Genomic DNA, 23,555 nt, shown 5'->3' on the forward strand with positions numbered 1-23,555 from the left:
GGGCTCTCCAACCCTGTTCCTGCAGCTACCCAGTACTCTGTATGCCATGGGCTCTCCAACCCTGTTCCTGCAGCTACCCAGTACTCTGTATGCCATGGGCTCTCCAACCCTGTTCCTGCAGCTACCCAGTACTCTGTATGCCATGGGCTCTCCAACCCTGTTCCTCCAGCTACCCAGTACTCTGTATGCCATGGGCTCTCCAACCCTGTTCCTGCAGCTACCCAGTGCTTAAATTTGGGAAACCAAGTGAAATTTGTTGTTCGGGAACATCGATAGTAACATGTTATCACAACAAAACATATTTCATTAAACTGTTGACAGCCCCTCGCTCTGTGCGCTCGAGAAAGGAATGAAGGAGAGAGGGGAGACGGAAACGCACGGTGGTGAGATATTCTGCAGCTAAAGGTAACGTGTCAGTCTATTAATTATCAAAATATAAAAAATGCCCCATTACTAGGCTATTCAAAATCAAATTCACTATAATTGTAGGGTTAACTATAAACATCCTAAATATATGTTTTTTTCTCTTTTTTCTTCTTCTGCGTAATATGCAGAAGGCCATGTATTGTATAACGAATGGCATAATCATTTTAATTCCGTTTTTATTTTATTTGTTATTTTCGGGCTTGGGCTCATATATAGACCTCATATATAGACCTCATATATGCATAAGCTCTAATAATGTTCTACATGCAATGTCTTAAATGCTTTGAATTAATCACCGCCTTAGAAAGTGCTGTCCATTTCGTTTTGCTTTGAAACAACATCCACAGTGACCATGTTTTCCACTCAGTTTGAACCTGTTGTTGAACTTCTTTCTTCAAATTCATCATGGGGAGTTTTAAAAGCATGATACTGTTTTGATGATAAGTGTGATGTGATTTTCGATTGCAGTTGCATTGACGTCAGAGTGGTTGGTTAGAGGGACAATAGAGCCCCGAGTACCAGACCATTAGCCATCAGGTCGTTAGCGATTTGGGTATTACCAACGCATGTCCAGAGCGCATAAGAGGAGATTACTGTGACTCAATGGTCACATGGAATTTTACTGCATCATGACTCGGTCACCGCAACAGCCCAAGTAAGGGAAGACCTGGTGGATAGAGGAAGGGCTAGGGAAAGATTGGTGGCGAGAGAAAGGGAAGGATTGGTGGATAGAGGAAGGGCTAGGGAAGGATTTGAGGATAGAGGAAGGACTAGGGAAGGATTTGTGGATAGAGGAAGGACTAGGGAAGGATTGGTGGATAGAGGAAGGACTAGGGAAGGATTGGTGGAGAGAGGAAGGACTAGGGAAGGATTGGTGGAGAGAGGAAGGGAAGGATTGGTGGAGAGAGGAAGGACTAGGGAAGGATTTGTGGATAGAGGAAGGACTAGGGAAGGATTGGTGGAGAGAGGAAGGGAAGGATTGGTGGAGAGAGAAAGGGAAGGATTGGTGGATAGAGGAAGGGCTAGGGAAGGATTGGTGGAGAGAGAAAGGGAAGGATTGGTGGAGAGAGAAAGGGAAGGATTGGTGGAGAGAGGAAGGACTAGGGAAGGATTTGAGGATAGAGGAAGGACTAGGGAAGGATTTGTGGATAGAGGAAGGACTAGGGAAGGATTTGTGGATAGAGGAAGGACTAGGGAAGGATTGGTGGAGAGAGGAAGGACTAGGGAAGGATTGGTGGAGAGAGGAAGGGAAGGATTGGTGGAGAGAGGAAGGACTAGGGAAGGATTTGTGGATAGAGGAAGGACTAGGGAAGGATTGGTGGAGAGAGGAAGGGAAGGATTGGTGGAGAGAGGAAGGACTAGGGATGGATTGGTGGAGAGAGGAAGGGAAGGATTGGTGGAGAGAGGAAGGGAAGGATTGGTGGAGACAGGAAGGACTAGGGAAGGATTGGTGGAGAGAGGAAGGACTAGGGAAGGATTGGTGGAGAGAGGAAGGACTAGGGAAGGATTGGTGGATAGAGGAAGGACTAGGGAAGGATTGGTGGAGAGAGGAAGGACTAGGGAAGGATTGGTGGAGAGAGGAAGGACTAGGGAAGGATTTGTGGATAGAGGAAGGACTAGGGAAGGATTTGTGGATAGAGGAAGGACTAGGGAAGGATTTGTGGATAGAGGAAGGACTAGGGAAGGATTTGTGGATAGAGGAAGGGAAGGATTGGTGGAGAGAGGAAGGACTAGGGATGGATTGGTGGAGAGAGGAAGGACTAGGGAAGGATTGGTGGAGAGAGGAAGGACTAGGGAAGGATTGGTGGAGAGAGGAAGGACTAGGGATGGATTGGTGGAGAGAGGAAGGACTAGGGATGGATTGGTGGAGAGAGGAAGGACTAGGGAAGGATTGGTGGAGAGAGGAAGGACTAGGGAAGGATTGGTGGAGAGAGGAAGGACTAGGGAAGGATTGGTGGAGAGAGGAAGGACTAGGGAAGGATTGGTGGAGAGAGGAAGGACTAGGGAAGGATTGGTGGAGAGAGGAAGGACTAGGGAAGGATTGGTGGAGAGAGGAACCCTAACTCCTAAATCAACCCCTAGTCACTTGTTGAGAACTAAGTTCCGGAAACAATAAGCTGCTAGCAGTCTGACAGGCTAGAGGCCTATGCAGGCTTCATACACATTTTGACAGATGGAATTTCATGACTTAAAATTTCCATGACCAATAATTTGGTAGCGGCTATGTATACATAAAAAAAGTTACCATAAATGTAGACTGATCCCATTTACCAGCTCCTGCCGCTGTGCTCTTGAGCAAGGCACTTAACCCCCCTACAATGTTGAATAACAGCATCGTAATGCTACTGTACAAAACACACGTAGTCAGTATGGGAAAAAAATATAAATAAATGTATGCACTCTGGATAAGAGCGTCTGCTAAATGACTAAAATGTAAAATGTAGTCAACCCGCCATCTGGAGTTAATTGGTGTGCAGGCTTTTGACCTAGCCCTGCTCAAACACACTTATCAAAGGGCTGGGTGGTAGCCTAGCAGTTAAGAGGTTGGGCCAGTAACCAAAATGTTGCAGTTTTGAATCCCCGAGCTGACTAGGTGAAATCTGTCGATGTGCCCGTGAACAAGGCACTTAACCCTAATGACTAAAATCAAAAAATGCTGAACAGCTGATTTTAATGTGGTGTGTAATATCAGGACTGGAACAACAGCCTGCACACCCAGTAGCGCTCCCTGGGCAGTTTCCCAACTCCAGTCCTCCAGTACCCAACAGTGTTCCCCAACTCCAGTCCTCCAGTACCCCAACAGTGTTCCCCAACTCCAGCCCTCCAGTACCCCCAACAGTGTTCCCCAACTCCAGTCCTCCAGTACCCAACAGTGTTCCCCAACTCCAGTCCTCCAGTACCCAACAGTGTTCCCCAACTCCAGCCCTCCAACAGCCCAACTCCAGTCCTCCAGTACCCCAACAGTGTTTCCCAACTCCAGTCCTTCAGTACCCCAACAGTGTTCCCCAACTCCAGTCCTCCAGTACCCCCAACAGTGTTCCCCAACTCCAGTCCTCCAGTACCCCCAACAGTGTTCCCCAACTCCAGCCCTCCAACAGTGTTCCCCAACTCCAGCCCTCCAGTACCCCCAACAGTGTTCCCCAACTCCAGTCCTCCAACAGTGTTCCCCAACTCCAGTCCTCCAGTACCCCCAACAGTGTTCCCCAACTCCAGTCCTCCAACAGTGTTCCCCAACTCCAGTCCTCCAGTACCCCCAACAGTGTTCCCCAACTCCAGCCCTCCAGTACCCCCAACAGTGTTCCCCAACTCCAGTCCTCCAACAGTGTTCCCCAACCCCAGTCCTCCAGTACCCCCAACAGTGTCTCCCAACTCCAGTCCTCCAGTACCCCCAACAGTGTTCCCCAACTCCAGCCCTCCAGTACCCCCAACAGTGTTCCCCAACTCCAGCCCTCCAGTCCTCCAACAGTGTTCCCCAACTCCAGCCCTCCAACAGTGTTCCCCAACTCCAGCCCTCCAGTACCCCCAACAGTGTTCCCCAACTCCAGTCCTCCAACAGTGTTCCCCAACTCCAGCCCTCCAGTACCCCAACAGTGTTCCCCAACTCCAGTCCTCCAGTACCCCCAACAGTGTTCCCCAACTCCAGCCCTCCAGTACCCCCAACAGTGTTCCCCAACTCCAGTCCTCCAACAGTGTTCCCCAACTCCAGTCCTCCAACAGTGTTCCCCAACTCCAGTCCTCCAACAGTGTTCCCCAACTCCAGCCCTCCAACAGTGTTCCCCAACTCCAGCCCTCCAGTACCCCCAACAGTGTTCCCCAACTCCAGTCCTCCAACAGTGTTCCCCAACTCCAGTCCTCCAACAGTGTTCCCTAACTCCAGTCCTCCAACAGTGTTCCCCAACTCCAGCCCTCCAACAGTGTTCCCCAACTCCAGTCCTCCAGTACCCCCAACAGTGTTCCCCAACTCCAGTCCTCCAACAGTGTTCCCCAACTCCAGTCCTCCAGTACCCCCAACAGTGTTCCCCAACTCCAGCCCTCCAACAGTGTTCCCCAACTCCAGTCCTCCAACAGTGTTCCCCAACTCCAGTCCTCCAACAGTGTTCCCCAACTCCAGTCCTCCAACAGTGTTCCCCAACTCCAGTCCTCCAACAGTGTTCCCCAACTCCAGTCCTCCAACAGTGTTCCCCAACTCCAGCCCTCCAGTACCCCCAACAGTGTTCCCCAACTCCAGCACCCCCAACAGTGTTCCCCAACTCCAGTCCTCCAACAGCCCAACTCCAGCCCTCCAACAGCCCAACTCCAGCCCTCCAACAGCCCAACTCCAGCCCTCCAACAGCCCAACTCCAGCCCTCCAACAGCCCAACTCCAGCCCTCCAGTACCCCCAACAGTGTTCCCCAACCCCAGCCCTCCTGTACCCCCAACAGTGTTTCCCAACTCCAGTCCTCCAGTACCCAACAGTGTTCCCCAACTCCAGTCCTCCAGTACCCCCAACAGTGTTCCCCAACTCCAGTCCTCCAGTACCCCCAACAGTGTTCCCCAACTCCAGTCCTCCAGTACCCCCAACAGTGTTCCCCAACTCCAGTCCTCCAGTACCCCCAACAGTGTTCCCCAACTCCAGCCCTCCAACAGCCCAACTCCAGCCCTCCAACAGCCCAACTCCAGTCCTCCAACAGCCCAACTCCAGTCCTCCAACAGCCCAACTCCAGCCCTCCAACAGCCCAACTCCAGCCCTCCAGTACCCAACAGTGTTCCCCAACTCCAGTCCTCCAGTACCCCCAACAGTGTTCCCCAACTCCAGTCCTCCAGTACCCCCAACAGTGTTCCCCAACTCCAGTCCTCCAGTACCCCCAACAGTGTTCCCCAACTCCAGCCCTCCAACAGCCCAACTCCAGTCCTCCAGTACCCCCAACAGTGTTCCCCAACTCCAGCCCTCCAACAGCCCAACCCCAGTCCTCCAGTACCCCCAACAGTGTTCCCCAACTCCAGTCCTCCAGTACCCCCAACAGTGTTCCCCAACTCCAGCCCTCCAGTACCCCCAACAGTGTTCCCCAACTCCAGCCCTCCAACAGCCCAACTCCAGCCCTCCAACAGCCCAACTCCAGTCCTCCAGTACCCCCAACAGTGTTCCAACTCCAGTCCTCCAGTACCCCCAACAGTGTTCCCCAACTCCAGTCCTCCAACAGCCCAACTAGGGCTGTGGCTGTCATGAAATTGTCAGCCGGTGATTGTCAAGCAAATAACTGCCGGTCTCACGGCAATTGACTGTTAATTCACATAAACACATTTAGCATCTCCTGGCTTCCATGCATAGCCTACAAGCCACTGATGCAGACCTTTGGAACATCTACATTTAAAAAAAGTATAATAAATCAATTTAATATAGCCTACACCATCACAATAAATCCATTATTTATTTTAGACAGGTCTAAAGAAGCATGATATGAAGAAAATGTAGTCTATTTCAGGAAAACAGAATAGGTCCTGATCTGGCTATGCCAAATGGCTGTGGGCTACACTAGTTCATTTAGCAGACAAGATTCATAGAATTCCGTGGCATTATTTTATAGTATGAAGAATACAATTGAACATAGCTGAATAACATAGAAATAATATTTTCTCCAAATGATTTCAGAGGGAGTGCCACATGCTATTCAGTGTTGAGCGGTTAACAAAGAAATAGGTCCTCCTATATGCTTAATTTGGAGTTATTCATGTAACTTTAGTTGTTCTACAAATGTTGGGCTATATGTTTTGATTTTTAATACATTGTAAGGCTGCATGATGCGACTAATGATGATTTGAAAAAAAAGTTGCATGAGCTCTGCTTTGTTTTTTGCGCAGGCTGTACACACTTCAGGCTTTCATTCACAATTAGACACGCACTTGATAAATGCCTCAAATTTCCCGCAGACATACCCTTCGTGTAATGCCCCCTAAAAAAATCCATGCCTTTTGCAGCCAGTGGCCGTTGTACCCTTGGGCTGAATATAATAATTATACTTCCCTTCTCCCGGCTGCGTGCGCCAAAGCACCTCTCACTGAAATGGCTCTCCATCACGTGATCGGGTCTTTCTCACAGGCTACAAGTGAAGACAGACACGTCGGGGATGCAACTGTGCATGTCCTTATCCAATTCCGAGGTACATATTGAAGATATTGGCAGAACTGTTCACATTTACTTTTCGTCAGCCAACAAGATGAGTCGGCCTAACGAACAGCAAAAGCACTAGCCTCTGTCAATCTACTATCCCCCATAGTACAAGAGTTGACCTGTTCTATTCTATGTGAGAAATAAATATTCCAAACATTGTCTGGGACAGTTGTGGGATGCAATAGATCCCAAATGAATACAACCACTAGCCGACCACTAGCCAACCACTAGCCAACCACTAGCATCAAAACACATTTAAGCAATGAGGCTGATAACAGATCAGAACGTTAAGCTTAAAATGTTGATAAACTATTAGGCTCTCTCTTCACATAAGCGCAGCAATGCGCACACGGCAGTAGGCTATAAGCGCAAATGTTCCATTAGCAGGAAAACACAATTTCTCAAAAGTGACCGCAAATGCGCTTATGTAATGCTTTTATTATAAATGTGCATTTTTATGGTAAAAATGATCTTCCCCAAACTTGAAACTCACGCGCTGCGTATGTATGCCAGTTAGGCTCTACACCCGTTGTAAAGCGGATTAATGTGCTTCATTTTAAAGAAGTTATTTGGCCACTTTAGTTGTGATCAAAACATATAGGCCTATGGGCTAGGCTACATGAGGTGTGCCACTATGATTTGAAAAAGTAGCAAAAAAAAAAAAGCCATTGTTTCTTGCTTTACTGCACACAAGCTGGGCATCATTCACAAGTGATACGCTAATATCGTCACCCATCAGACTATTCTTGATTTAATCTTTTCTTCACACATACTAAATAATATGTGTGAAACTTTCCTAATATGAAGCACATTGTTTCTTTACAACAGGAGTATAGCCTACCTGGCTGGCATGAAAATGAACCAGGGGAAAAAATGCATGTAATCTATGCACTTTAATAGCAAATACAGGACGCTTTTCCCCTGGTTCATTTCCATGCCAGCCAGGTAGGCTATACTCCTGTTGTAAAGAGAAGCAATGTGCTTCATATTAGGAAAGTTGAGAAATAAATATAGTAGGCCTAGCCTATAGAAAGCTGATGGGATCCTCCTCTTTTTAATAGAGGCCATCACTCTGTTTTCTCACGCTACTCCATAGCCTATAGAAATGTTGCGCAACATGAGCTCATGGGCTCTCATGAAGTGTTTGATTAGATTTTCGATTACATTTGCATTGATGTCAGAGTGATTAGAGGGACAATAGAGTGCTGAGTACCAGGCAGTTAGCAAGTTTGGTAGGCTACTAATGACCATCAGCAGCATCAGAGCTTGGAGAAGCCTAGTTACCGTGACTAAACGGTCACATGGAATTTGACTTCCAGTATGACTCGTGACTGCCAGTGTGGCGGTAATACGGTCACCGTAACAGCCCTACCCCCAACAGTGTTTCTCAACTCCAGTCTTCCAGTACCCCAACAGCTCAACTCCTCCAGTACCCCCAACAGTGTTTCTCAACTCCAGTCTTCCAGTACCCCAACAGCTCAACTCCTCCAGTACCCCCAACAGTGTTTCTCAACTCCAGTCTTCCAGTACCCCAACAGCTCAACTCCTCCAGTACCCCCAACAGTGTTTCTAAACAGTGTTTTGTTGTGGCCCCGGACAAGGCAAACCTGATTCTACTTGTCAACTAATCATCAAGCCCTTGACAAGTTGAATCAGGTGTTTTGTCCGGGGCAAAAAAGTGTGCTGTTGGGGGTACTCAAGGACCAGAGTTGGGAAACGCTGTCCTAGGGGATGCTTGGCCACCCTTGACATATAATATTGCAACTTTTACAACCAAATATTTATGTATTTCTAAAATAGTTCCATCTTTCAATGAATCAGGGATCGAATGGCTATAAAAAAAGGTAGGCTAACTAAAGCCATGTTCTTCTAATAAAAGTCTCAAATATTCAGGTTACAGGGGAGCTCTATTGAGTCGTTTCTCAATTAGGCTATTCTAAAAAAATATGTATTTAACAATGTCACAATAAGATGGCTACTGTTGAAGAGGGGAAATCCCAGCTTTCCAACAGTGTCAGATTAATTTCTCAACTCCTAATATTCAGTGCTTGAGACATACATTCAGTGGTCAGTTTATTAGGTACTAATGCAGGCAGACAGGCATCGAGGCATCCAGTTACTGTTCAACTGAACGTTAGGCTGGGCAAAACGAGTGACCTAAGCGACTGAGCGTGGTGTGATCGTCGGCGCCAGGCGTACCGGTTCCAGTATCTCAGAAACGGCCGGCCTCCTGGCCTTTTCACACACAACAGTCCCGTGTAGCTCAGTTGGTAGAGCATGGCGTTTGCAACGCCAGGGTTGTGGGTTCGATTCCCACGGGGGGCCAGTATGAAAAAAAAAGGTTTTATGCACTCACTAACTGTAAGTCGCTCTGGATAAGAGCGTCTGCTAAATGACTAAAATGTAAATCTAAAATGTAACGGTGTGTTTACGGAGAATGGTGCAACAAACAAAAAAACAACCGGTCAGCTCAGTCCTGTGGGCAAAAACAGCTCTTTGATGAGAGGTCAAAGGAGAATGGCAAGAATGGTGCAAGCTGGGCCACAAACAGGCAAATAACGCGCTGTACAACAGTGGTGTGCAGAACGGCATCTTGGAACGCACAACTCGTCGGTCCTTGTCACGGATGGGCTATTGCAGCAGACGACCACACCGGGTTCCACTCCTATCAGCTAAAAACAAGAAGAAGCGGCTCCAGTGGGCACGCCATCACCGACACTGGACAACTGAGGAGTGGAAAAACATTGCTTGGTCCGATTAATCCCGGTTCCTGTTGCGTCATGCTGATGGCAGAGTCCATGGCCCCATCCTGCCTGGTGTCAACGGTACAGGCTGGTGGTGATGATGTGGGGAATGTTTTCATGGCACACGTTAGGTCCCTTGATCACAATTGAGCAACGTTTCCATGCCCCGAAGAATTCCGGCTGTTCTGGAGGCAAAAGGGGGGTCCGACCCGGTACTTAATAAACAGGCCACCGAGTGTAGTTTTACAACCCAAGTATGTAGCACCCGTCCCGTTCATCAACTGCACGTCGGCCATTTGCGATTATTAACGAGTGCCGGTGGAAAGACATAACGACAAAATTAACACATGCTAATAATTAGGGGTGGTACACGTATTCGTCCTGAACCGTTCGGTACGGGGTCTGTGCAGCAACGCTCCCCATCCTGAACCGTTCGGTACGGGGTCTGTGCAGCGACGCTCCCCATCCTGAACCGTTCGGTACGGGGTCTGAGCAGCGACGCTCCCCATCCTGAACCGTTCGGTACGGGGTCTGAGCAGCAACGCTCCCCATCCAACCTGACAGAGCTTGAGAGGATCTGCAGAGAAGAACGGGAGAAACTCCCCAAATACAGGTGTGCCAAGCTTGTAGTGTCATACCCAAGAAGACTCCAGGCTGTAATAGCTGCCAAAAGGTTCTTCAACAAAGTACTGAGTAAAAGGGGTCTGAACACTTTCCGAAGGCACTGTAAGCAAACCAAAGCCGAAGATATCAATGAAATTGGCCTACAACCTGTGTTGCGCTTACTTAACAGTGAAAGCCCATTACATTACCCGGAGTGGGAGATGTACAGCGCTACAGACACGCCCACTTTATGAGAGTCACAAGTGCACGTCTGGTACTGAAGGAGGTGGTGTCATGGCGCGTTCGTCTGGCACTGAAGGAGGTAGTGTCATGGCGCGTTCGTCTGGTACTGAAGGAGGTAGTGTCATGGCGCGTTCGTCTGGTACTGAAGGAGGTAGTGTCATGGCGCGTTCGTCTGGTACTGAAGGAGGTAGTGTCATGGCGCGTTCGTCTGGTACTGAAGGAGGTAGTGTCATGGCGCGTTCGTCTGGTACTGAAGGAGGTAGTGTCATGGCGCGTTCGTCTGGTACTGAAGGAGGTAGTGTCATGGCGCGTTCGTCTGGTACTGAAGGAGGTAGTGTCATGGCGCGTTCGTCTGGTACTGAAGGAGGTAGTGTCATGGCGCGTTCGTCTGGTACTGAAGGAGGTAGTGTCATGGCGCGTTCGTCTGGTACTGAAGGAGGTAGTGTCATGGCGCGTTCGTCTGGTACTGAAGGAGGTAGTGTCATGGCGCGTTCGTAACCAAAGAAGTGGGAATTTACCACATACGACTAGGAAAAACCGACTTCAAATGGCCCTCCAACTGGTAATTACTAGCGGGAAACTGACTATCATCCTGAGCACCCACTTCTCCCACATGGTGACCTCTGCTACTAAGGAGATGGCTTCTATAACAGCATTTTCGGAAGTTAAATGCAACAGAATTTATAAAAAGCTATTTATTAAATGGTTTTTTTTTTACTCCAATTTGTTTACAAGCCTGATAGCTGTACTTTTAATTTATGGTTGACACAGCCAATTAACATTGTGAATGGCATTTAAATTTTCCCGCTGTACCGAAACCAAACCGTGGCCCCAAAACCGCAATAGGTACCAAATGGTGGGTTTGGTGAAAGTTACACTCCTAGTAATAATAGCTAAACAGTTAGCCAATTTAAAAACAAACATTGCAACCTGGCTAGCTATCTAGTTAGTCTGTTGTATAGGTGGCCGCATCCAATAGACTAGGGGAAGCTAAGCTTCCTTAAAGGAAATTGAACTTGCCAAAATTATATAATTACTCCTGTCTACACAAAAATTAATAAAATCCTTGAAAACACCCACACCAGAGAACATGATTTAGCCAGAGGATCATTAGGTTCTTTAAATATTTTTTGCTGTGGATTGTTTTAAATCACAAAGCCAGAGCATAACCTACAGTCGGGAAGCGCGCAGTTTGGCCAGCGAGCGCAGCACGTCAAATAGCTGATTGTTGATTTGCGGCTGTCAAATGAAAAGCATCTCAAATATGCCTATCGCAATATTTCAAAATCCAAGTCGCTGGAAAAACACAAAAGAGAAAAAAAAAAACATAGGCTATGAAAATTCTGCAATAGGTTGTTGAGCGAACAGTAGCTTATCTTATTGCCACTATAGCAGAGAGCATCGGCCATATACCCGGTGAATGGGCATATTCACTGTCTATCATTGGTTGAGTCCATGTTCCTGGAAGGTTTTTTTTTAGGACAATTTCCTCCTCCAGGCTAGATGGACATCATAGCCTACAATATGTCTCCCCCTTTTCATAGGCATAGCTCAGATGGTTACATTCAAGGTCGTTTTTTTATTGATCTCAGTTTGTCAGCGTCGGCAGAGTAACCTCCCCTGCCGTTTTATGTGGTATTAACGATTCTGCTACGGTCTCAAGTCATGGAGAGTAAAGTGTTGTAGAATTGTGTGAAATATGTTAATAAAAAAAGACAAATTATTTCTGATTCTTCTTGGATCCTCCTAAAAAAATGTCACTAGCTGGGGCTGAGCTCTGGATGTGTGCAAATAAGCAGAATGGTCTTTTTTTGCAAACAATGAGCCAGTTATATTATTAGCCTAACAGTTCAGTTATATTATTAGCCTAACTTATGACTGTCCAATCTACTCATCACTTTTTACATTAGTCTGCAAATGCGATGATGGATGCAATACTTTATAATAAAGTTTTATTTTATTTTATTTTTTTGCTTCCCCTAACATGAAAATCCGCCCATTGTGCATATCATTATTTTATATGGTGCAGCTACATTTAGTAACGACAGAATGCATTTGCACAGTAAAACTTTTGTATGACTTGTCAAATGAATAGTAATGGCAAGGAGTGGGGGGAAATAGGTGCAGGTGAATTGATAACCACACCAGAGACGGCATTAATGCTAAGTGATAGGATCAAGACGTCACTTCTAAAAGCATCTTTATCACCATTGCCTGCTGAATTTGCAAGATAACTTTTCATTTTGAAAATGTGTCACCTGACTTCAAATCAAATCACATTTTATTGGTCACATACACGTTTAGCAGATGTTATTGCGGGTGTAGCGAATATGCTTGCCCATGGATTGATGTTTCAGCATTGTCTCAATGAAGAGTTTGGCGTTCGACACGCAGTTACAAGCCTGCTAGTTATCGGCAGGTGGACAAACAATATCCACCATCATAGTACAGATGAAACCTGAGCTGGAATGTTTAGCTAACTGAAGCTGGCTAGCTTTAGAAAACCCTGAGTAGATCAAGCTTCAATCATAGTACACCCTTAAGGTGGAGGTTTACTGTATCGGTTATACAGTGGGGGGAAAAAAGTATTTAGTCAGCCACCAATTGTGCATGTTCTCCCACTTAAAAAGATGAGAGAGGCCTGTAATTTTCATCATAGGTACACGTCAACTATGACAGACAAAATGAGGGGAAAAAAATCCAGAAAATCACATTGTAGGATTTTTAATGAATTTATTTGCATATTATGGTGGAAAATAAGTATTTGGTCACCTACAAACAAGCAAGATTTCTGGCTCTCACAGACCTGTAACAACTTCTTTAAGAGGCTCCTCTGTCCTCCACTCGTTACCTGTATTAATGGCACCTGTTTGAACTTGTTATCAGTATAAAAGACACCTGTCCACAATCTCAAACAGTCACACTCCAAACTCCACTATGGCCAAGACCAAAGAGCTGTCAAAGGACACCAGAAAAAGCACCAGGCTGGGAAGACTGAATCTGTAATAGGTAAGCAGCTTGGTTTGAAGAAATCAACTGTGGGAGCAATTATTAGGAAATGGAAGACATACAAGACCACTGATAATCTCCCGTGATCTGGGGCTCCACGCAAGATCTCACCCCGTGGGGTCAAAATGATCACAAGAACGGTGAGCAAAAATCCCAGAACCACACGGGGGGACCTAGTGAATGACCTGCAGAGAGCTGGGACCAAAGTAACAAAGCCAGCCATCAGTAACACACTACGCCGCCAGGGACTCAAATCCTGCAGTGCCAGACGTGTCCCCCTGCTTAAGCCAGTACATGTCCAGGCCCGTCTGAAGTTTGCTAGAGTGCATTTGGATGATCCAGAGGAGGATTGGGAGAATGTCATATGGTCAGATGAAACCAAAATAGAACTTTTTGGTAAAAACTCAACTCGTCGTGTTAGGAGGACAAAGAATGCTGAGTTGCATCCAAAGAACACCATACCTACTGTGAAGCATGGGGGTGGAAACATCATGCTTTGGGGCTGTTTTTCTGCAAAGGGACCAGGACGACTGATCCGTGTAAAGGAAAGAATGAATGGGGCCTTGTATCGTGAGATTTTGAGTGAAAACCTCCTTCCATCAGCAAGGGCATTGAAGATGAAACGTGGCTGGGTCTTTCAGCATGACAATGATCCCAAACACACCGCCCGGGCAACGAAGGAGTGGCTTCGTAAGAAGCATTTCAAGGTCCTGGAGTGGCCTAGCCAGTCTCCAGATCTCAACCCCATAGAAAATCTTTGGAGGGAGTTGAAAGTCCGTGTTGCCCAGCGACAGCCCCAAAACATCACTGCTCTAAAGGAGATCTGCATGGAGGAATGGGCCAAAATACCAGCAAGTGTGTGAAAACCTTGTGAAGACTTACAGAAAATGTTTGACCTGTGTCATTGCCAACAAAAGGGTATATAACAAAATATTGAGAAACTTTTGTTATTGACCAAATACTTATTTTCCACCATAATTTGCAAATAAATTCATAAAAAATCCTACAATGTGATTTTCTGGAGAAAAAAAATCTCATTTTGTCATAGTTGACGTGTACCTATGATGAAAATTACAGGCCTCTCTCATCTTTTTAAGTGGGAGAACTTGCACAATTGGTGGCTGACTAAATACTTTTTTCCCCCCCACTGTACCTACCTAATCCTCTCCAATCTACACTAGGGTTTCCATTTGGGGTCCACGGTGAGTGATGTCAGGTACTTACCGGTCAACTGGTGGGTTACGTTGAACTGGCATAAAGCCTGTATAAAGAGAGAAAGCTGATTTACTCCGACTGGTGAGTTATGTTCTTTCATGTCCCCTATGGAACATCTCTCTGTTTACAAAGACACACAAGTTGACCTTTCAAAATGTTTTGTCTAATATTGTAACACATATCAGTTGTCAATAAGAATGTGAATCAGTACTTCACCTATGAGCACCCACTTAAAGAATACATTATATACAGTTGAAGTCGGAAGTTTACATACACTTAGGTTGGAGTTATTCAAACTGGTTTTTCAACCACTCCACAAATTTCTTGTTAAACTAAAGTTTTGGCAAGTCGGTTAGGACATCTACTTTGTGCATGACACAAGTAATTTTTCCAACAATTGTTTACCGACAGATTATTTCACTTATAAATTCACTGTATCACAATTCCAGTGGGTCAGAAGTTTACATACACTAAGTTGACTGTGCCTTTAAACAGCTTGGAAAATTCCAGAAAATGATGTTATGGCTTTAGAAGCTTCTGATAGGCTAATTGATATAATTTGAGTCATTTGGAGGTGTACCTGTGGATGTATTTCAAGGCCTACCTTCAAACTCTGTGCCTCTTAGCTTGACATCATGGGAAAATCAAAAGAAATCAGCCAAGACATCAGAAAAAAAATTGTAGACCTCCACAAGTCTGGTTCATGGGAGCAATTTCCAAACACCTGAAGGTACCACGTTCATCTGTACAAACAATAGTACGCAAGTATAAACACCATGGGACCACGCAGCCGTCATACCGCTCAGGAAGGAGACGCGTTCTGTCTCCTAGAGATTAACGTACTTTGGTGCGAAAAGTGCAAAACAATCCCAGAACAACAGCAAAGGACCTTGTGAAGATGCTGAAGGAAACAGGTACAAAAGTATCAATATCCACAGTAAAACAAGTCCTATATTGACATAAACTGAATGGCCGCTCAGCAAGGAAGAAGCCACCGCTCCAAAACCGCCATAAAAAAGCCAGACTACGGTTTGCAACTGCACATGGGGACAAAGATCATACTTTTTGGAGAAATGTCCTCTGGTCTGATGAACCAAAAATAGAACTGTTTGGCCATAATGACCATCGTTATGTTTGGAGGAAAAAGGGGGTTGCTTGCAAGCCGAAGAACACCATCCCAACTGTGAAGCACGGGGGTGGCAGCATCATGCTGTGGGGGTGCTTTGCTGCAGGAGGGATTGGTGCACTTCACAAAATAGATGGCATCATGAGGAAGGAAAATGATGTGGATATATTGAAGCAACATCTCAAGACATCAGTCAGGAAGTTAAAGCTTGATCACAAATGGTCTTCCAAATGGACAATGACCCCAAGCATACTTCCAAAGTTGTGGCAAAATGGCTTAAGGACAACAAAGTCAAGGTATTGGAGTGGCCATCACAAAGCCCTGACCTCAATCCTATTGAAAATTTGTGGGCAGAACTGTAAAAGCGTATGCGAGCAAGGAGGCCTTCAAACCTGACTCAGTTACACCAGCTCTGTCAGGAGGAATGGGCCAAAATTCACCCAACTTATTGTGGGAAGCTTGTGGAAGGCTACCCGAAACGTTTGACCCAAGTTAAACAATTTAAAGGCAATGCTATTGGCCCAGCGTCGTCCTCACAATTGGCCCAGCGTCGTCCGGGTTTGGCCGGTGTAGGCCGTCATTGTAAATAAGAATTTGTTCTTAACTGACTTGCCTAGTTAAATAAAGGTAAAATAAAATAAAAAAATTCTCTACTATTATTCTGACATTTCACATTCTTAAAATAAAGCTGTGATCCTAACTGACCTAAGACAGGGAATTTTTACTAGGATTAAATGCCAGGAATTATGAAAAATTGAGTTTAAATGTACTTGGCTAATGTGTATGTAAACTTCAGACTTCAACTGTATTACTTGGTGTGACAATCCCTACTCTTGATTCATAACAACCAAAGTAGAAAATATTACACAGAGCTGATCGATGAAATAGGACATTAAAATCTAAACTCCTGCCACTATAGCAAACTGATCGTTGTAACGGCAATATATCAGCTAGGCTAATCAACGGGCATCTGGATCTGTCTTCAACTCTGTTCATATGTTGAAGAAATGGATCCAATGAGCTTTACTTTTCAAACTAAAGCAGTTTTCATTAAGCACATTGTATCATTCAGATACCGTACCAATAAAGAGACAAGACCAACACGAATGCCGGCCATGCACAGCGGGTGGTCGTGCTCTTCACCTCTGAACACAACGGGACGTCATTTTCTGTTAATTTCCAGATTATTCTTCATGTTTTATCACAGCCGTTCGTCGGCACCCAGAAGGTGATCTACTGCACACGGCTGACGTTCCTGTTGGTCCATCTATATAACTGACATTGACTGGTACCAATACAATTACAAGTTGTGTGCCCAAATGGTACCCTGTTCCATATATAATAATAATAATAATAATAAGCCATTTAGCAGACGCTTTTATCCAAAGCGACTTACAGTCATGTGTGCATACATCTTTACGTATGGGTGGTCCCGGGGATCGAACCCACTAGAGCTACAGAGGACCACCCATATATATCACTGCTTTTGACCAGAGCCTTGTGGACCCTGGTCAAAAGTAGTGCACTATTTAGGTAATAGAGTCCCATTTGGACACACCATTATTTCCATGCTGTACCAATACATATGTTAGTAATAGTAACCTGGTCTCTGTGGGAACTCTGCTGGATAGTCAATCCTCGGGCGTTTCCTGTTGTGAATGTCATATTCCTCGGGCCGACGCCTACATGAATTAGGTAAACAATTGAGACAAAGTGCCACGATACAGCAACATCCTAGTAGGCCTATATCATAAACACACATACTCTGAAACATCTGAAAAGCATATATATATATATATATATAAACATTTAAATGAACTAGTAAAATCACCTATTGACAGATTGAGAAACAAAAGTGATTTAAGACATATCACCATTCTGTCATTCTGATTACATTCACCTCCATAAAAAGGGTCAAAACTTAATTTATGCCCAAAATTCTGGATGCATTTCATTGAATCTTGACAGTATTCCCAAATACTGCTTAAAACACTAAACATGTATAGACAGTTATCAATCAACCCTTATATTCTGAATGACATCTTACTGCTTGTGGACAGTTACATTAAAAACAGTTAATTCACAAGTTAGCTTTTGTTCAGGTTGGTTCCATGATAGTCCAGCCCATTCTGCAGCTAAAACAAGATGTTTCCAGTACTGTATCTGTTGAAGTGCATCCTTCTTAGATTAGGGGCACCTGTCTGTGGGAGTTGCCCCATATTTCTCCAATAAGGAGCTAGACAGTTACCTACTCAATTCTACCTATAAATGTTTCTGCTTCTGACTAGCCATCAATAACAAATGTAAGCACTGCCTGGATGATCATTACTCCACAAGACACCTTCCATGTTCAATTAAAATCAACCAGATAGATTTTTTTTGTACAGCTGGGTTAATGACTGTCTACAGGTAAATGAGAAAGAGCCGGTTAAAATGGTAACATACCGCTTTCTTGTAGTTTTGTGACTGTTACCGTTGACATATATTAAGATAGCAAAAGTTCATATAGACAGTCCATCTTATGGTTTAGGGTCTACAGCCACAAAGACATTACAAGGAGGGGGCCGGGCTGGGAGGGCAAAGGGGGAGATTGATAGGGGTGATTGATGCAGTCCATTGCAATCAAAACGAAAAGACCAGAGGATGAGCTTCACTTCGGCCATTTTATAAACCAAAAGGTGACCGACCCCCTTTGGCTTAGAACTTCCCTTCCTTGTGGTGTCATTCTCAGTCCATTAAAGGCCTTCAAAAGGAAACGAGTGGGTCTCCTCCTACCTTATTCTCAGTCCTTTAGGTTAGGATATGGAAACACTCCTGTCCTTTAGGAAACACTCCTAACCTAGTCCTTTAGGTTAGGATATAGAAACACTCCTGTCCTTTAGGAAACACTCCTAACCTAGTCCTTTAGGTTAGGATATGGAAACACTCCTGTCCTTTAGGAAACACTCCTAACCTAGTCCTTTAGGTTAGGATATGGAAACACTCCTGTCCTTTAGGAAACACTCCTAACCTAGTCCTTTAGGTTAGGATATAGAAACACTCCTGTCCTTTAGGAAACACTCCTAACCTAGTCCTTTAGGTTAGGATATGGAAACACTCCTGTCCTTTAGGAAACACTCCTAACCTAGTCCTTTAGGTTAGGATATAGAAACACTCCTGTCCTTTAGGAAACACTCCTAACCTAGTCCTTTAGGTTAGGATATGGAAACACTCCTGTCCTTTAGGAAACACTCCTAACCTAGTCCTTTAGGTTAGGATATGGAAACACTCCTGTCCTTTAGGAAACACTCCTAACCTAGTCCTTTAGGTTTCCCTAACCACCTACCACCAGATGACATTCATTCCGGATGAAGAAACGGTAACAAGGAACGGCTGGCTGGCTCTCTCTCAGCACCACAACATCTTCAGTCCTGTTGGGTTGTGGGGGGGGGGGGGGGGCAGTGACCGACCAACCGTTAGCCAAAATGTTTTCGCGGGCATATGATTTCTTGCGGAGGGGATGTAGGGGGATTTGGATTGCTGGTGTAATGGAACATTACAACAGGAGGTAGAGAAAACCACTGATCACACAGCAGAGCCAAGCCCCCTCTCTCAAGGTTGTTGCCAGGTCTCCCAAAGGCCAACGATTCTTTTCCCAACTGGCCTACCGCTTTCCAACGCTTTTTACCCCCTTTCCAGCAGCTTTGTAGATAGACGGACACCCCTCCCCACCCCCCTTGGACGCTACAGGCATATACACGAGTAGTGTAGACATCACATGTATACGTTATGTATATTCAATAGATGACCCATGGAGGGAGAGAAAAGTCCTCTGGAAGCATTTAAGACAGCATCATCTTTCTCCCCCTCAAATCGATGTGCCATCTTCTGTTTAAATAGAATGGTTCCTTTTTCTAAGCCATATATGACTAGGTTTAACTCCCCCAGGATACTTCTGAAAGAAAAGGCTTTGGGAACAAATTTAAAAAAAAACAACTTATCTAGACAAATTCATTCAAGCAACCTAAAGAATGTATTGCGTATTAAACTCAACTACAACTTTGGTGGTTTTAAGAATCATGATGGTTCAAATTAAATTGCATTCCTTATTTTGAGAGATCAAACTCAACCCGTTTCTTTACATTGAATTAACCACCATCACCTGCAGAGAGAGACAAGCCACACTCAGCCTACTAGCACTGTGGTTAGCACTGGCCCGGCCCATAGATACTGTGGTTAGCACTGGCCCGGCCCATAGATACTGTGGTTAGCACTGGCCTGGCCCATAGATATCTATCCTCCTCAGTGGAACTGCTGTATGGGATCCTTAGCAACAGCCCAGAGGATTTCAGCAGGTTTCCCTCTTCGCTGGGATGTGATGAGAGCAGAGCATTCTGGGAGGGACGGTTAGACCATCGGATCAGAACAATGCTCCGGCATCACGTCACGCCGACACAAGAGCGCACTAGCAGTCCAAAGAACATTTCTAACCTTCCCAGGTCGCCTCGGGCGGGCTCTCTGTGCGGCGGGCGTCCTCGAGAACGCGGCTCTGAAGGCATCCTCCTCTTGTGTCGCATTTTATGAATAACTTGATACAAGTCAATGCTCTCGTCCTGGGGGAACAGCATGCATAGCTGCATCCCACACTCGGTCTCGATCTCCTGATGGTCCCGAGGAGGAGGAGAGAGGGGGGGACAGATTAGTAGATAAAACTAAATTAGAATTAGTAGCTTGAAAATATATATAATACAGGGCGTTCTGAAAGTATTCAGACCCCTTCCCTTTTTCCACATTGTTACGTTACAGCCTTACTCTAAAATTGATTTAAAACATGTTTTTCTTCAATCCACACACACACACACACACACACACACACACACACACACACACACCCATAATGACAAAACAAAAAAAAGTTTAGAAAGTATTCAGACCCTTTGCTATGAGACTCGAAATTGAGCTCAGGTGCATCCTGTTTCCATTGATCATCCTTGAGATGTTTCTACAACTTGATTGGAGTCCACCTGTGGTAAATTCAATTGATTGGCCATGATTTGGAAAGGTCCCCAAGAACACAGTGGCCTCCATCATTCTTAAATGGAAGAAGTTTGGAACCACCAAGACTCTTCCTAGAGCTGGCCGCCCGGCCAAACTGAGCAATCGGGGGAGAAGGGCCTTGGTCAGGGAGGTGACCAAGAACCTGATGGTCACTCTGACAGAGATCAAGAGTTCCTCTGTGGAGATGGGAGAACCTTCCAGAAGGACAACCATCTCTGCAGCACTCCACCAATCAGGCCTTTATGGTAGAGTGGCCAGACGGAAGCCACTCCTCAGTAAAAGGCACATGACAGCCCACTTGGAGTTTTCCAAAAGGCACCAAAAGACTCTCAGACCATGAGAAACAAGATTCTCTGGTCTGATGAAACCAAGATTGAACTCTTTGGCCTGAATACCAAGCGTCACGTCTGGAGGAAACCTGGCACCATCCCTACGGTGAAGCATGGTGGTGGCAGCATCATGCTGTGGGGATGTTTTTCAGCGGCAGGGACTGGGAGACTAGTCAGGATCAAGGCAAAGATGAACGGAGCAAAGAACAGAGAGATACTTAATGAAAACCTGCTCCAGAGTGCTCAGGACCTCAGACTGGGGCGAAGGTTCACCTTCCAACAGGACAACGACCCTAAGCACACTGCCAAGACATTGCAGGAGTGGCTTCGGGACAAGTCTCTGAATGTCCTTGAGTGGCCCAGCCAGAGCCCGGACTTGAACCCAATCGAACATCTCTGGAGAGACCTGAAAATAGCTGTGCCACAACGCACCCCATCCAACCTGACAGAGCTTGAGAGGATCTGCAGAGAAGAATGGGAGAAACTCCCCAAATACAGGTGTGCCAAGCTTGTAGCATCATACCCAAGACGACTCAAGGCTGTAATCGCTGCCAAAGGTGCTTCAACAAAGTACTGAGTTAAAGGGTCTGAATACTTATGTAAATGTGATATTTCCGTTTTTTCGCATACATTTCTCAGAACCTGTTTTTACTTTGTATTGTGTGTAGATTGATGAGGGGAAACAATATTTAATCCATTTTTTGAAAAACGCTGTAACGTAACAAATTGTGGAAAAAGTCAAGGGGTCTGAATCCTTTCCGAAGGCACTGTATATGCCATTCAGCAGATGCTTTTATCCAAAGCAACTTAAAATCATGCTTGCATACATTTTCGTATGAGTTACCCCAGCGGGAATCAAACCCACAATGCTGTAGTTACAAGCTCTAGAAAGTGAGCCACACAGAACCAAAAGACATGGATAGCTTTACCTGTCCATCCCGGCCGATCTTTACAGGCTTGTGTTCATTCCATGGGTTGGAGAGGTGAGCTGTTTTAGTGAATGGCAACTCCCGTCTGAAAACAAGTGATTTAGATCATTAATTTACACAGGATCATGGATGCATAAGTCTTACAACAGATCTGAGATGACAAAACACTGAATTGGCTGAAAATGCATCATATTTATATTCCAAAACCCTATGGGCCTGGGTCAAAAGTAGTGCACCATATAGGGAATAGGGTGCCATTCTCTGGTCTAAAGTAGTGCGCTATATAGGGAATAGGGTGTCATTCTCTGGTCTAAAGTAGTGCACTATATAGGGAATAGGGTGCCATTCTCTGGTCTAAAGTAGTGCACTATATAGGGAATAGGGTGCCATTCTCTGGTCTAAAGTAGTGCACTATATAGGGAATAGGGTGCCATTCTCTGGTCTAAAGTAGTGCACTATATAGGGAATAGGGTGCCATTCTCTGGTCTAAAGTAGTGCACCATATAGGGAATAGGGTGCCATTCTCTGGTCTAAAGTAGTGCACCATATAGGGAATAGGGTGCCATTCTCTGGTCTAAAGTAGTGCACTATATAGGGAATAGGGTGCCATTCTCTGGTCTAAAGTAGTGCACTATATAGGGAATAGGGTGCCATTCTCTGGTCTAAAGTAGTGCACTATATAGGGAATAGGGTGCCATTCTCTGGTCTAAAGTAGTGCACCATATAGGGAATAGGGTGCCATTCTCTGGTCTAAAGTAGTGCACCATATAGGGAATAGGGTGCCATTCTCTGGTCTAAAGTAGTGCACTATATAGGGAATAGGGTGCCATTTGGGACGCATCTATGGCTTTGAGGATAAGCCAGAGCCAGTGTGTTTACCTGCAGATCCAGTGGATCTTGAACACCCCACCCAGCATCTTGGCGTTCATCCCAGCAGGCAGGACCCAGTGGATGGGAGACCCTCCATGATGGGACTCAGACGACAGCCTGGCAAAACCTGCACACACAGGAGGACAGACCATATTCAGTTCACTACACTTTAAAACCTGCCCACCGGACGATAACACGTTGACCTACCCACCGGACGATAACACGTTGCCCTGCCCACCGGACGATAACACTACGACCTACCCACCGGACGATAACACGTTGACCTGCCCACCGGATGATAACACGTTGCCCTGCCCACCGGACGATAACACTACGACCTACCCACCGGACGATAACACTACGACCTACCCACCGGACGATAACACGTTGCCCTGCCCACCGGATGATAACACGTTGCCCTGCCCACCGGACGATAACACTTTGCCCTGCCCACCGGATGATAACACGTTGCCCTGCCCACCGGATGATAACACGTTGCCCTGCCCACCGGATGATAACACGTTGACCTGCCCACCGGATGATAACACGTTGCCCTGCCCACCGGACGATACCACGTTGACCTGCCCACCGGACGATAACACGTTGACCTGCCCACCGGACGATAACACGTTGACCTGCCCACCGGATGACAACGCGTTGCCCTGCCCACCGGATGACAACGCGTTGCCCTGCCCACCGGACGATAACGCGTTGACCTGCCCACCGGACGATAACGCGTTGACCTGCCCACCGGACGATAACGCGTTGACCTGCCCACCGGACGATAACACGTTGCCCTGCCCACCGGACGATAACACGTTGCCCTGCCCACCGGACGATACCACGTTGACCTGCCCACCGGACGATACCACGTT

The 23,555-nt window shown here is 45.9% G+C and overlaps 1 protein-coding gene across 1 annotated transcript in view; it reads right to left on the minus strand.

The window, feature by feature from the left end:
- Nucleotides 1-23,555, minus strand: part of LOC311118555 (YTH domain-containing protein 1-like) — a 60,303-nt gene that overhangs the window by 8,858 nt on the left and 27,890 nt on the right. Inside the window, exons 7-11 of the mRNA XM_084193345.1 lie at nucleotides 22,690-22,807; nucleotides 21,811-21,895; nucleotides 19,986-20,155; nucleotides 17,118-17,197; nucleotides 14,399-14,435 (exon numbers count right to left, since the gene is read on the minus strand). Of these exons, the coding sequence (XP_084049471.1) occupies nucleotides 14,399-14,435; nucleotides 17,118-17,197; nucleotides 19,986-20,155; nucleotides 21,811-21,895; nucleotides 22,690-22,807 (490 nt within the window). The remainder of the gene's footprint in view (nucleotides 1-14,398; nucleotides 14,436-17,117; nucleotides 17,198-19,985; nucleotides 20,156-21,810; nucleotides 21,896-22,689; nucleotides 22,808-23,555) is intronic.

Source organism: Coregonus lavaretus, assembly GCF_964263955.1.
Source record: "Coregonus lavaretus genome assembly, contig: HAP1_SCAFFOLD_236, whole genome shotgun sequence".
NCBI lineage: Eukaryota > Metazoa > Chordata > Actinopteri > Salmoniformes > Salmonidae > Coregonus > Coregonus lavaretus.